Raw genomic sequence first — 16,521 nt, 5'->3', positions numbered from 1 at the left:
CATACATTACAAAAGCCGCAGGTGGCCGGAGCCTGCCGATGTTTACTGAGGGAATTACAAAGGTGGGGGGAGGGTGGACAAAAGGAGAATATCGTGTCCCCTCTGCCCAGGGGCGCAGCCTGTGAACTGATGCATTAGGGACATGCATCTCACATGGAACCTATTATACATACATATAACTGCACAACATATTCTGGGTGCTGAGTGGTTCTGTAACATCTAACAGAGGAACTAGAAGAAGACACCAACATTCAGCAGCAAGTTCTACTGAAATATCAGTTACAGAAGAAGGAGGAGGATGTAGTAACTACAGGCAGACATGACATTCTACAGCAAGTTCTTATGAAATGTCAGTTACAGAAGAAGGAGGAGGATGGAGGAACTAGAGGCAGACACCGACATCCTGCAGCAAGTTTTCCTGTAATATAGTTACGGGAGAAGGAGGCGGATGGAGGAGTTAGAGGCAGACACTGACATTCCACAACAAGTTCTCCTAAAATGACAGTTGCTGGAGAAGAAGAAAGAATGAAGACATAGAGGCAAGTTCTCCTAAAACAACAGTTACAGCTCTCCATGGAACTGTTTGAGCACCTTCAGCTTGGTGATGGGAAAATCTGTTGTTACCTAATTGATAATTCATGAATAGGTAATTTTAAAAATGAATTATCAGTCCAGGAAGAGAAAGGTGCAGATTTCTTTAATAAGATATTTTGCAAATGTTGTTATTTTCATGTGTACTGTTGAGTTATGAAAATAAATTGATGGTTGTTCAAAATTATGTATCATTGAATTGGTTGCCGAAAATATTTTGGGTGATTTATTGACGACTAGGGAGGGAAGAAATTGCAATTATATCAATAAGCTATCCACCCCAAAACTGGTGCCTTTAACATTTTCAGAAGGGTGGACTTTCACTAGAGAAGACAAAGAAAGGACTCAGAAGGATCTAGACAAGCTTGAACATTGAACTGATTGAATGGTATTTGAAAGGGAGAAAGGTAAGATTTTACACCTGGGTAAGAAAAATGAAAATTGCATTTATAAAATGGGAGGAATAGAACTAAGCAACAGCACATTTGAAAAAGACTTGGGTATACTAATAGATCACAGTCTCAACAGTGTGATGCAGCAGCAAAAAAGGCAAACACAGTTCTGGGATGTATTAAGAGAAGCATAGAGTCAAGATCACGTGAAGTAATGATCCCCCTCTACTCCTCCTTGATCAGGCCTCATCTGGAACACTGTGTTCAGTACTGGGCACCACATTTTAAAAAGACATTGAAAAACTGGAGCAAGTTCAGAGAAGAGCTATCAGTATGGTGAGCGGACTGCAAAGTTTGTCCTACGACGAACGATTAAAGGATCTGGGAATGTTTAGCTTGCAAAAAGGAAGGATAAGATGAGACTTAAAAGTTGTCTACAAATATATGAAGGGATGTCATTGTGTAGATGGATCATCATTATTCTCATTTGCACATGGAAACGCAAAGCAATAGAATAAAATAGAAACTGAAATATACAAATTAGATATTAAAAACTTTTTGACAGTGAGTGTGATAAATGAGTACAACAGGCTGCGATGAGAGGTGGTGAGTTCTACTTCTATGGAAGTCTTCAAACAAGTTGGACTCATGAATCTTGCATTGAGCAAGTGGTTGGACACGATTAATCTGGAGATACCTTCCAAGTCTAACATTCTATGATTCTCTTTTAATGTTTTTATATAGCTTTAGGTGTGCACTAGGAAAAATGAAATCTGACTTACTCACCCTTTACGGGTTCAACAACGAACCTGTCTAAATTGACATTAAATCGGAGCCTCGTAATTGACTGCAATGGTCATGTCTGATTTAGTTACGACATAACTGCTGCAGCAACAAAGATCCATGAAAAAAGCAAACCTGTGGACGAAGTCTCAGATTTTATTATGTCCTGTATCAGAAGAATACTTGTGACCCTTTATCAAACATATAGACCATGAAATAAATATATGTAGACTGTAGGTATACTTTCCTCCTTTTACCTGTGTGAATAATCTGCAATATTTGACATATCACTAAATTTGTAATTATGCTTTTTGCTGCGCAAACTAGAGTTTTAGAATCGTGTTCCCTGATGATCATACTATACAATAGGGGAACACATTGGAACCTAGATATTTTACCTACTATGGTCTTGCTTCCATTTGTTACAAATAATAGCATAATAGCATTTAACTCTGCAGTAATGTGTTTACTGGCTTAGTTGGGGTTTTCATAAAGGTGGGAACACTACCTAAAAAGATTTCAACAATAGAGAATAAACATATACGCAAAAACAATCACAATGAAAAGCAAAATACTTCATATTAGTGTTTCTCTATCTCTATTAATAGCAACAGTTATACTAATATTAAGAAGTCAGCGAATAAAATTACTTCTACTTCAAGCCTAGTACTAAATTTCTTGTCTGTTATTTTTAATGCAACATTTTAAAGAATAGCCTTTTGCAAAGATTTTCCAATTTTCTAACAGTATTAATCCTGCTTTTCATTTTCTAAACTTCAATACTTTTTGAAATAATATTTTGAACATTAAGCCTGCTATAGGTAATACTCAAAGATGGAACTAGTGCAACATACGTTCTGCAACATTATAAATTTGGAAATTATTTAAACTTTTAAAACGCTTAGATTTTTCTGAAAATGATGATTGTTTAAGTTTTTTTATATATTTATAACAGTCCAGAAAGATTTTGATGAATAAAGCGGCTTTCTGAAAATATTCAAAGATGTACAAGTTAATTTTGTTAAGGTATTTAAAATATTTTTCTGTTTGCAATTTTAAATATTATTTGTAAATTAAACTGTGGAAAAAGTCAATACATATAATTTTATTTTAAAATATAAATATAATTTTTCAAATTTATGTTGTAAAATTTTTTAAAGCATAATAATATATTAAAAATCGTTCATTTTTAGATTTTTATAACAATGTAGTTTTATAAATACAAAAAATGTTAACAATAATATCAACTTAAACATGTATTTTTATTTCAGATTCAGGTTATTAAATTATATAGTTAATTATTTTGTTCTTTATGTTTAGACTTTGTATTGATATCTAGTTATATAAAATAAAATAAGCTATAATCTACAGAGTGTGAACTATAAATTAAAATACTTAACCTTTAAAATTATTACAAAATTTTGTGGCATCCAGTTTGGGAAAAAAAAGCATAATTAGAAAGTCAAAAATGTGTTATATGTCATTTGTAAGTACATATTGTATATTATAAAGACTGATACAAAGCCTACATTTAAACATTCAGTACGTCTATAAGACAAGACAAACTTTCCCCTGTTCAACATCAGGGCACTTGATGAGAAATGGAGAGGTTGTGTATTCTATTATTGATTACATTTATCTATATTGGTTACGGAGTTAACTTGATAATTAGGGTATGTATGTGTGCATCTGTTGAAAAAGTTAAGAATATTCATAAGAACCAAAATTCATTTCATTTAGTCAATAAATTTATTTAGCAAAAAGAACCTTTCATGTATGTTCATTAGAAGCATATACAGAATTATATATATACACTACCGTTCAAAAGTTTGGGGTCACCCAGACTATTTTGTGCTTTCCATGAAAACTCCTACTTTTATTAATCAAATGAGTTACCAAATGAATTTAAAATCTAGTCCAGACATTGACAAGGTTCGAAAAAAAGATTTTTATTTGAAATAATAATTTTCTCCTTCAAACTTTGCTTTCGTCAAAGAATGCTCCCTTTGCAGCAATTACAGCATTGCAGACCTTTGGCATTCTAGCAGTTAATTTGCTGAGGTAATCTGGAGAAATTTCACCCCATGCTTCCAGAAGTCCCTCCCACAAGTTGGTTTGGCATGATGGGCACTTTTTGCATACCATACGGCCAAGCTGTTCCCACAACAGTTCAATGGGGTTGAAATCTGGTGACTGCACTGGCCACTCCATTACAAATAGAATACCAGCTGCCTGCTTTTTCCCTCAATAGTTCTTGCATAATTTGGAGGTGTGTCTTGGGTCATTGTCCTGTTGTAGGATGAAATTGGCTCCAATAAAGCGCTGTCCACAGGGTATGGCATGGCATTGCAAAATGGGGTGATAGCCTTCCTTATTCAAAATCCCTTATACCTTGCACAAATCTCCCCCTTTAGCAGCACCAAAGCAACCTCAGATCATCACATTACCTCCACCATGCTTGACAGATGGCATCAGGCACTCTTCCAGCATTTTTTCAGTTGTTCTGCGTGTCACAAATGTTCTTCTGTGTCATCCAAACACCTCAAACTTGGATTCGTCTGTCCATAACACTTTTTTCCAATCTTCCTCTGTCCAATGTCTGTGTTCTTCTGCCCATATTAATCTTTTCCTTTTATTAGCCAGTCTCAGATATGGCTTTTTCTTTGCCACTCTGCCCTGAAGGCCAGCATCCCGGAGTCGCCTCTTCACTCTAGACATTGACACTGGCATTTTGCCTGTACTATTTAATGAAGCTGTACTATTTAATGAAGCTGCCAGTTGAGGACCTGTGAGGCATCGATTTCTCAAACTACAGACTCTAATGTACTTGACTTGTTGCTCAGTTGTGCAGCGGGGCCTCCCACTTCTCTTTCTACTCTGGTTAGACCCTGTTTGTGCTCTCCTCTGAAGGGAGTAGTACACACCTTTGTAGGAAATCTTACGTTTCTTGGCAATTTCTCGCATGGAATAGCCTTCATTTCTAAGAACAAGAATAGACTGTCGAGTTTCACATGAAAGTTCTTTTTTTCTGGCCATTTTGAGAGTTTAATGGAACCAACAAATGTAATGCTCCAGATTTTCAACTAGCTCAAAGGAAGGTCAGGTTTATAGTTTCTCTAATCAGCCAAACTGTTTTCAGTTGTGCTAACATACTTACACAAGGGTTTTCAAGGGTATTCTAACCAACCATTAGCGTTCTTACACAGTTAGCAAACACAAAGTACCATAAGAACACTTGAGTGATGGTTGTTGGAAATGGGCCTCTATACACCTATGAAGATATTGCATTACAACCCAGACGTTTGCAGCTAGAATAGTAATTTACCACATTAACAAAGCATAGAGTGTATTTCTGAATCATTTAATGTTAACTTCATTGGAAAAAACTGTGCTTTTCTTTCAAAAATAAGCAAATTTCTAAGTGACCCTAAACTTTTGAACGGTAGTGTATGTATAGGTATATGTCTATATGTATATAATATATATGGGTATATGGGTTCAAATCCCACCAAGGACAACATCTGCAAGGTGTTTATATGATCTCCCCGTGTTTGTGTGGGTTTCTTCAGGGTACTCCTTTTTTCTCCCACATTTCAAAGACATTCTGATAGGGAATGTAGATTGTGAGCCCCATCGGGGACAGTGCCAATAATGTCTGTAAAGCACTGTGGAATTAATGTCGCTATATAAATGAGTAAAATAAATAAATATAAATATATATATATATACACAGCTCTGGCAAAAATTAAGAGACTACTGCACAGTTTTATAAAAATCAGCTTCTCTACATGTCTGACAGCCATTCCATTCCAATGTCAGTTGAATTCCAACCAGAGTACACCTCATTCTACTTAATGTGCTTCTGATTAGGTGATCACCTGAACCAAATCTTATTTAATGAAGGAAAGTATAAAAAACCCTGTTGTGGTTTTCACAATCCTCTTGCAATGGGACAAGCTGGATGGCAAAACAAATGCTAGTAATATCCCAAAAGTAATAGAAATGAAAAAATAACTTTTAACCTTGCCAAAGGAGTTGAAAAGAAAAGTCTTGAGTGAGAAAAAGAAGGGCTCAATTCTGGCTTTACTAGCAGAGGGATACAGTGAGGGTCATGTTGCGTCCATCCTTAAAATTTCTAAAATGACAGTAATTTACAACAAGGTCAAGCAGCAGACACTGGGGACAACAAAGCTACAGACCGGCAGAGGGCGAAAATGACTCTCCACTGACCGGGATGACCATCATCTTATTCGAATGTCACTCAGCAACTGCAGGATGACATCAAGTGACCTACAAAAGGAATGGCAAATGGCAACTGGGGAGAAGTGCACGGCAAGAACAGTTCGTTACAGGCTCCTAGAGGCAGGGCTCAAGTCATATAAGGCTAGAAAAAAGCCTTTCATCAATGAGAAGCAAAGGAGAGCCAGGCTGAAGTTTGTCAAAGACCATAAGGCTGGACCATAGAGGACTGGAGTAAGATAATCTTCTTTGATGAGTATAATTTTCAGCCCAACACCTGTTGTCTAATGGTTAGACGGTGACCTGGAGAGGTGTACAAGCCGCAGTGTCTTGCACCCACTGTGAAATTTGGTGGAGGATCGGTGGTGATCTGGGGATGCTTCAGCAAGGCTGGAATTGGGCAGGTTAATCTTTGCGAAGGACGTATGAATCAAGCCGCATACAAGGTTATCCTGGAAAAACAGCTGATTCCTTCTGCTCAGGCAATGTTCCCCAACTCTGAGGACTGGATTTTCCAGCAGGAAAATGCGCCGTGCCACACAGCTAGGTCAATCATTGTGTGGACGAAGGACCACCACATCAAATCCCTGTCATGGCCAGCCCAATCTCCAGACCTGAACCCCATTGAAAACCTCTGGAATGTAATCAAGAGGAAGATGGATAGTCACAAGCCATCAAACAGAGAAGAACTGCTTAAATTTTTGTACCAGGAGTGGCAGAAGGTCACCCAAAAGCAGCGTTGAAAGACTGGTGGAAAGCATGCCAAGACACATGAAAGCTGTGATTAACAATCATGGTTATTCCACAAAATATTGATTTCTGAACTCTTCCTGAGTTAAAACATTAGTATTGTTGTTTCTAAATTATTATGAACTTGTTTTCTTAGCATTATTTGAGGTCTGCAAGCATTGCATTTTTTGTTACTTTGAACATTTCTCATTTTCTAAAAATAAATACAAAATTTAGTGTTTAGAAATTCAAAGACATGTTGTCAGTAGTTTATAGAATAAAAGAGCAATTTACATTTTACTCAAAAATATACCTAATAAAGAGAAAAATCAGACAAACTGAAAATTTTGCAGTGGTCTCTTAATTTTTGCCAGAGCTGTATATATACTGAAAAGCATGTTACCACTACTGAAGATATCTATCTATCTATCTATCTATCTATCTATTTATCCATCTACATATTGCATACATATAAAATAAAATATTGAAATATATTTATATATTGTTCTATATGGTATTTATACAAAACACAAGCTTTTATGTGAAATAAACATGAATTGCAATTCTTCATTTTCTCCACATGGTGGTGCTGTTGCCTAACACAACAAAGATGCAATTTGAACAGTGTGTGGAGTTAGTGATTTTTTTCTAGTATAATACTTGCATGTCTGGACAAGAAGCAAGGCTGTATTTTTGTATGCCTCCAATATCTTGTGTTTTGGACATCGCCTTTTATTTTTTATCGTTATTTGGATTCTAAGAATACAGCTACAAAGAATTAATCTTTTTACTATACCCAGGACATGGCTTGGCAAGTATTGTTCTTCTACTTTTGTTTCTTTTCCATGGCTGCTCCTGATCAGTTCTACTACTCAATTCTAGAGGAGCTGAAGCTAAATTCTATCATTGGGAACATTGCAGAAGATTTAGGTTTGGACAGCGGCAACCTTAAAATGAGAAAGTTAAGGATTGTTTCTCATCACAGCAGAAATTATTTCAATATCAGCGCAGAAAATGGTAATTTATATGTCAGTGACAGGATAGACCGGGAGGAGATCTGTGGGTCAGAGCAGAGCTGCTTTCTGGATCTTGAAATTTTGGCTGAAAATCCAGTAAATGTTTATTCTGTTCAAGTTGAAATCCAAGATATAAATGATAACCCTCCAAGTTTTTATAAGGATATTTTTAATATTGGGATTAGTGAATCTGCGTTTCCTGGGGCACAGTTTGCTCTTGGGAATGCTCGGGATCCAGATTTAGGCACCAATTCTTTACAGAGTTACAATTTGAGTCCCAACCAACATTTCTCATTGGTTGAAAAATCTGAATCAGGAAAAGAATATCCAGAACTTATATTATTGCATCCTCTAGATCGGGAAAAGCAACAAAATTATGAATTACATTTAGCTGCATGTGATGGCGGCAAACCTGCGAAAAGTGGAACTGCCATTGTCAAGATTTTTGTTCAGGATGTAAATGATAACTATCCAATATTCAGTCAAAAAATGTATAAAGTCAGTTTAGAAGAAAACTTGCCAATTGGATATGTAGCTTTACATTTGAATGCCAGCGATAAAGATGAAGGATCCAATGCAGAAATCTCATATTCATTTAGTCATATTTCTGAAAATGCTCTGCAAGTGTTCACTATTGATTCACAATCTGGAGCCATTACCACAATACGTGAACTGGACTTTGAGGCAACACAGATATATGAGATGATGGTGGAAGCTGCTGATGGTGGAGGACTAGTCACCCAATGCTCTGTTCTAATATACATAGTGGACCTTAATGACAATTCTCCTGAGATAACGATTGCATCACTGTCTACTTCAATTCCAGAGGATTCTAAACTTGGGACTCTTGTGTCTCTATTTAATATGAAGGATTTGGATTCTGGAAAATATGGAGAAGTGAACTGTCAAATAACTGAGCTAAAGGCATTTAAACTAGTTCCATCCTCCAATAATTATTACAAGCTTGTAACTGCAGGAGAACTTGACAGAGAGACAACGTCAGCATACAACATCACAATTATAGCAGAAGATGAAGGCTCTCCTCCAATGGTCACTAAGAAAACAGTTCACATTACTGTCTCAGATGTGAATGATAATGAGCCAGTCTTTGATAAACCCCTTTATATTTCCTACATTCCAGAGCACACTCCAGCAGGAACATCAATACAGAATATTAATGCATCTGACCTGGATGAAAATGAGAATGCTAGGGTCACTTATACTATTATCAACAGAAATATTGATGACATCCCGGTGACATCATATGTCTCCATAAACTCAATCACCGGAGTTCTCTACGCCCAGAGATCATTTGACTATGAACAGTTGCGGGAATTCCAGTTCCAGGTGATGGCTAAAGACAGTGGATCTCCTCCTCTAAGCAGTAATGTCACAGTGAGGATATGTATCATTGATAAGAATGATAATGCTCCGAAGATCCTCTACCCATCACCAGACACTGAGGGATCAGCATTATTTGAGTTTATTCCTCACTCTGCTGAAAAAGGTTATCTAGTCACCAAAGTGATTGCAGTGGATGCTGACTCTGGGCACAATGCCTGGCTCTCATATCACTTACTGCAAGTTCCTGATCCTTTATTTTTCAACATTGGTCAATATACTGGGGAAATCAGGATTGGAAGAGATCTTCCAGATACAGAGTCTTTGAGACAAAAACTTGTGGTTCTGGTGAAGGATAATGGAGTCCCATCTTTGTCATCTACAGTCACTTTGAACTTAGTTGTGGCTGACAATTTTCAACAAGTTGTGCCAGAAATAAGAAAACAACCCCATAACTCAGCAATTTCCTCCAATACCACATTCTACCTTGTAATAGCTATAGGCCTGATCTCTCTGTTATTCATTTTCACAGTATTAATCACAGTCATTGCTAAATGCAGAAAAACTCACAGTCTGCCATCCTTTGATGCTTTCAATAGAAATGTGTATCCTCAGTTCACCCTGGGATGTCCTTCTGAGATCAGTGATACAAGTTTACCTTTCCCATTCTCATATGATGTGTGTGTGACTCTGGACTCCAAGCAGAATGAAATCGCTTATCTGAAACCAGTGCAGAACGTCCCCACAGAGAATCTCATAGACACCGAAGTTGCAGCTCCTGAAACTGATTCTACAAGTGCCATCTTGTCTACAAGCAACAATGTCCAGGTAGGAAGCAATTATTTTTAAAATGATGTAAAATATTGATATAATCTTTTTTAAATTACTAGTACAATTTCATATATTTGTAAAAGAATGTTTGTATAGTTTTAGAGTTGACATGTTTCTTAAGTTCATGAAGAATGTGTAAATCCTGACTTTGTAGGTAGTAAATTAAGTCATTTTATAGTAGGAAAAATAGAGAAAATAGGTGTCCAACTTTAATGTTCCATTTACTCAGACATGTAGTATACAATAGAATGAAAATATCTTGCCAAGAGAATTTAGATAAAACATGATGCAGTTTAATAAAAGAACTACACTACTACTTACCCCTCCCGATACAAAACAAATTAAACTAGGCCCCCAACCATGGTAAAGCATTCTATTTCACTAAAACAAGACATAAATGTCTGCTGCACCCTGTTAAGTGAAGATGTATTGAGGCCCGTTCATACAGGTATCGAAAGAACACCGTGAGCACAACTGAAGATGGTGCTAAGGTTAGGTTCCCAAATCGTTAAAGCAACAAATATAAACCTAGCACTCAACTTAAAGGTATTTGCAAGGAGGTTTAGTGTAGTACACGAAAAAAGACGTTTCGGTCAGTGTGACCTTTTTCAGTTACGTGTGGTATATAGATTGTGTAGAGCTTATAGGCATCAATCAGAAAGGACGATGGTGCTTTAAGCATTGAGGAGAATAATCTCTCTAAGGTAATGAGCTTGTCAGAATGGCCGGTGGACACCGCTTCTGGAGGCACGTTTGCCCCTCTTCTATATTCTGACAAGCTCATTACCTTAGAGAGATTATTCTCCTCTATGCTTAAAGCACCATTGTCCTTTCTGATAGATGCCTATAAGCTCTACACAATCTATATACCACACATAACTGAAGAAGGTCACATTGACCGAAACGTCTTTTTTCGTGTACTACAATAAACCTCCTTGCAAATACCTTTGAGTGCTAGGTTTATATTTGTTGTTCATACAGGTAAGCATCTTTGCCTGTTTTTGGTGTTTTCATAAATGTCCAAGTAAATCATTTTAAACTCCATATTTTTGGACTGAGCACGTACCTCTCTTGTCTATGCTAGTGAGTTTAATGAGCTAAAATTTGATAATGATAGGAATCCTCAATTACAAATAACTCTCATTCATTTTTTTTAATGTTTTTACTCATTTCCAACATTTATATTTACTTTCCAAATGAGTAGATGCAGATAGTTTCATCAAAAGTTTCAGAAGTTTAGTCATCATGAACTGTTATGAACAGGTCACCGAGGAGTATGGCAGGAATAGGCTAGGCCACCAGGAAACCAGAAAGGTTGGTAACTTAGCAGATTGCAGACCCCTCATCCTAACAACACAACTAGCAGTAGCTGTGGAGTGTACCTACGATGCCCTAGACGCCTCGACACAGCCGGAGAACTAACTAGGCCTAAAGCAAGAAAGGTGAAATCTAAAATGCCCTGGAGTAGAAGACCAAAGAAATAGATAGCCACCAAACAGATATTGTCGGTGAGACAAGATGAAACAAACGCAGGCAGAAAATAGACTGAGCAAATGATGGGGCCTGAACTGACTAGATAGGATAGGAAAGGAAAGACACTGTCTGCAATCTTGCAAAAACCCTAAAAAAATCCAACACGACTGATGTACCAAAAAACACTGATGTCTCACGACCTTGCCCCCACTACATCAGCATTCTGGTATGAAATGGCAGCAAAGCAAACAAGACTAATATAACAGGGGACTGAACAAACTGACACAAGCCGCAACACATGGAGCGGGGTCCAACACTGCCCGCAGCAGGGAGCACGCTGAACCCTCACAACAAACAGAAACAGGCAAAACCAGATCAGATGCAAAGGATTAGCAAATTAACAACTTAACTGAAAAATGCAGGATCAGGGTAGGAGACATCAGACCTCAGAATGCACAGGAAAACTAATCACCAGCAGGGATTGAAGGAAGCCTGCTGTCTTAAATACTCCAATCAGTAACCCCAGATCTCCAATCATCATCATCAGGTGGCAAACCTCTGTCAATCCGGCCAGCTCCACTACCCACAGTAACCACCAGAGGGAGCCCTGACTCAGAAGTAAGAGAATTCACAACAATGAACCCTTTAAAGGGTTGGTAGCAACACAACTAATGGTTAAAATTGAAACGTGCTTATAAGACTTATTAAAAATCTTCACTCTTAAGAACAGGAGCATATTTAAAAGGAATCTGTTATGTAAAGTAACATTATGAGCCTGCAGGTATGAGATTAATCTGCTGGATAATAGCGTTATGACACCATGAAGCTGCCGCACTGAGAGCCCCACTGCCAAGAGGAAATGAACTTCACTGTTCTGTGCAAAAAGATCAGCGGCTTTAACCATGTCCCCGGCATTGACTGAAAGTTGGGTCATCATTAGAGCTGGCTTTGAGTGAAGGGGTGCAGTTACAGATGCTGCTATAAGTGCACAGAGCGATGACTGAACCCACGCCGGTGCCACCCTTATGACTAAACGCAGAATGCTGCCTGGAGGAATAAATTTAATTTCTTTCAAACAGCTGGTTTCAGAATGCTATTAACCAGCAGATTAACCCCACATCTGCAGCATTTTTTTTTTACATAACAAGTTTCCTTTAAATCCATTTTTTAATGCTGCCTGTCTTGGTTACCGACCACTGCTGCAGTCTACCAGGTGTGGCCAGGTATACAGCGTGCTTACAAGCATTTGCAAGTGCTGCTGTAATGCTGACTAGCTTGTTGAAGTGGCATCAAGTCAGCATTAATGCCTCTGTGCTCCACTAATACTACTGAAGCACTGGAGAGTGTACATTTCGGGCCAGTACTGTATCCTTGCCATTGTTCTGACCTGTCAAATGCACCAGCCCCAAAAAACCAGAAAACTAGGAGGTATTGGAGTTGAGCACTCTTAAAGATGAAAGATTCTAGTTTTAAATAAAAAAGAATAGCTGCTAATTTATATTGTAAATTTGGATTTTTTTTAAATTATTTTTTTTTAATACAAAAATGTTTCCTAAAATATTTGTTTGTTACTAAATGAAAAATAGTTGCTGAAGACTTTGATTCTCATCTTAGTGTTTGGTTTCCTAAACATAGAGATAATATTGGTACCTTGACAAACAATATGGATAGAGATCTATTCACACTATAAAGACTGCATATATTCCTAAAAGCTAAATGGAAAATGTACCAGACTAGCACCAATTTACTAACTTTCAGACAATATGAGTAATGTATACTATACAACTCCAAGTACACCTTAATGAAACCCATATAAGAAAGTGACATTATCTATATTGCAGTAATGTCCAATGCCATACATCTTTTCCTTGTATTTCCTAAAATAAGTAGTGAAGCGAATCAGACCATCCGCTTTTTATCCGAAACCATGAAAGCCCAGGATGAAAGAAATTCAATGCTACTGATTTTAGAAAGTGCAAGAAAATGATATTGGCATTGGACATTACTGCAGTGTAGATAGTATTACTTTCTTATATGGATTGTATTAAGCTATACAGCATAGCATACATTACTCTTTACTGTCTGAAAATTGGGAAAGTGCTACAAATCTGGAATGTTTTCCATTTAGTTTCTATGATTAAATGTGTGAATACAGTCTATATCTTCCTTTTGTCTCATTACAAGCCTTTGGATCGCATAGGTAGTTGGTGCGTCTGTGAACGCTGGCTGTATACGTCTAAGTGGGAATGCTAGTATATATTGAGATATAATTGTATACAATCATTATATGCACTGGGAAATACTCCTGGCTTATATGTTGAAAAAAATATAGAACTATGGACTAGAAGAATGAAAATAGAGTGTCCATCTAATATACACTAGCAAATGTACATTGGTAGACCTTTAATTATTGCACATAATGGCTGGGGAGACCACATAGGGTCTACAGGCCTCATGGCCAGGCAGGTGGGAGTGAAAGAGTTAAATAGTTAAAATAATAGTTACTTGGTAATAATATAATACGTGTTCAACTGGTCAGGAGAGGGGGCAGGTTTATAGCAGGCAATGAAAGGTGAGAGGAGAGTTTACCACCTCTTGTGAGGCTTAAGGAACAGGCAGTCCACCCATTTTTTACGGAATATATGTAAAAGCAAATATATAAATAAATACATTTTGGGAGAAAAAACAAATGTATTAGTGCTGGATGAGCATACTTTGAATATGTTATTTTTTTCTTTCACCCCAGTGGGGGATAGGTCTGGCTTAGAGGCTAATTAATTGTGATGTCCTTCGAATGGAAGGCGCTTTTTGGGAATAGTGACATCGTTTTTTGTCCAATATAACTAGCGGGTGTGGGTCCTGCAAGGTTAGGGGTATTAATTATGGGATATTAATACCTTACTCTCTGGGCTGGTGTGGTGCAGCCAGAGATATTCTAAAGGATGTGAGGTTTTGTCTCTGTCCTAGACCTAGTAGCCTGTTACATACAAAGTTTACATTATTTATAAAGTTGTGTGGTTACCACTGTTGTGGGCTGTCCGGGCTTTAAAAGTAATTAATAAAGGCTTCTGCTGCCATTTTATCCAAGTTGCAAGCAGTCATGTGTTTTATTTACATACACCAAATGTGGTGGGGAGACCAATGGGTTAATAAATAACTAAAGCAAACTATTACACCACTTTGGTCTAACAGACTCAAATATATGCTGGAGATGCAACTCTCATAAAGGAACTCTTTCACGTATTTTCTAGATTTGCCCTAAATTAAAACAATTTTGGAAGGAGATAGAATTGACTTTACGAGTTTTATAGATTATTAGACATACCCTAACTCCTACAGAAGTTCTACTATCCTGTCCCTTGAATCATTACAAACCCAAAAAGCATGACCTCTTTACACTCTTATTGGGAGCTGCTAAACTCCAGATCCCATTACACTGGAAACAGACAAGTCCTCCCATGCTTTCCAAGTGAGTATATAAAATCCGCCTTACATAACATCTAGAAGAACTATACAGGTGGGAATCCCACACCCACCCCAATTCCTCAAAATATGGTTGCCCTGGCTTTGTAAAGATTTAACGCTACCACCACACCCAACTTCACACACCTCCCCCAAAGCGCCATCTCCGCATAACCTTTTCTCCTATTCCACCGTAAGGCTCCTTATCTTATTCTATAAAACACCTTTTTGTCCTTCTCTCCTTTTTATTATTATTGGTTCCAACCTGTTCTCTTTGATCGTGACATTCCAGGTTTTTCAGTTAAAGTTATATTCTGATTATGTTTCGGTACTTTTGCTTGTCAAGGAGAGTTGTCAGTTCAGCCAATGGATGCTGTAGTGACGGTGGTTGATGTTACAGAGGACATTTTCACAACTTATAGATGGAGCACAAACATTTAATATAGTCTGAATAGATGCTTATGAGCATAAATTAATCTGGTATTCAGTGGAAATGTCTTCCTAACTTGTTCAATGTATGTAACTGGATAGATAATGAATACCTTGTAACTTTTTATGACAAGGTACAGAAGATTTGAGTGATACAGTTTAATGCTATTGTTAGGCTTCATGAAATATTTGAGCCATAAGTTAATATGTTCTTTAACAGCAACACTAATAATCTGAGACCTGCCTATTTTATTCATTATATATATATACACAATTTAATAGAGGCACAGAATGTACATGGACAAGCAATATATATAGACCAAAGTGGTACCAAAAGTGCCCATAGTGCCCATAATGGACAAAAAAGTAAAAAAAATAAACATTAGCAAAGCAAAGAAATACTGACGATCGGCCAGCCACCCACTGCCCGACGCACGTTTCACATGTTGCTTCATCTGTTTATGTATATGTATTTTTAATCATGTTTTATAAAGATAATTTTTATGCTTAATAGTTTTGAGTCTTGTACTATATATTATATTGAGTTTATGTTTTACACCGTTTTTTGCAATTTTGTGCATATTATGGTGAATACTATTGCAATTTATATAACGTCTTTGTTAATACATTATATATCGTCATTATGCAAGTGAGAAAGTAATGGCCCATCACCAGAAAATTATAATAGCCATTTGAATTTATAATTTTATTTATTACAAGTTTCACTATAAGGAATGCACAATGCAACATTAAGAAGAACTTTAGAATTAATGTGATTTCTAACATAAATATAAAAAAGTTTAGGCAGGCAAAAAGAATTAAAAAGGAAAACAAAAATAATTTAAATAGTATAATTTAATCGAATAGAGATTTTCTATATCAATTTAAAAAATGTAGCTTTGTGACATCATAATTTGATCAAAAGAAAGAAAAGGAAAGAAAGAAATGAAACTAATAATAAAAAGAATACGCTGTCAGCTATTTCTGCATTTCTTATTCCCGATACTATTAAAAACCACTAAGTACAATTTCATTTCTAATATAGGAAAATGTCTACAATTATAAAAATATGTTGCAGCGCATATAATATTTTCTACTATATATAAAAATTATTTAGAAGACATTTATTAAGTCAAATAATTTTTTTTAACAATGGAATTGCAGTTCTTACATTTAGCCTCGTGATGTCAGTGTTGGATAAGATGAAGCGGAATATTCTGTGTGGAGCTGCGGAT

The 16,521-nt window shown here is 36.7% G+C and overlaps 1 protein-coding gene across 1 annotated transcript; it reads left to right on the top strand.

The window, feature by feature from the left end:
* The first annotated feature begins 7,579 nt into the window (after window positions 1–7,579).
* LOC141083189 (protocadherin gamma-B4-like) lies at window positions 7,580–9,940 on the top strand. The gene has a single exon (XM_073567354.1). The coding sequence runs from the start codon at window positions 7,580–7,582 to the stop codon at window positions 9,938–9,940; it is 2,361 nt and encodes a 786-aa protein (XP_073423455.1).
* Window positions 9,941–16,521: the final 6,581 nt, after the last annotated feature.

The sequence above is a fragment of the Dendrobates tinctorius genome, unplaced genomic scaffold (genome assembly GCF_039654945.1).
Source record: "Dendrobates tinctorius isolate UK_male_01 unplaced genomic scaffold, ASM3965494v1 ptg000020l, whole genome shotgun sequence".
Taxonomy (NCBI): Eukaryota; Metazoa; Chordata; class Amphibia; order Anura; family Dendrobatidae; genus Dendrobates; species Dendrobates tinctorius.
Note: the sequence above shows the minus strand (reverse complement) of the source record. Positions and strands in the feature narration are given on the sequence as shown.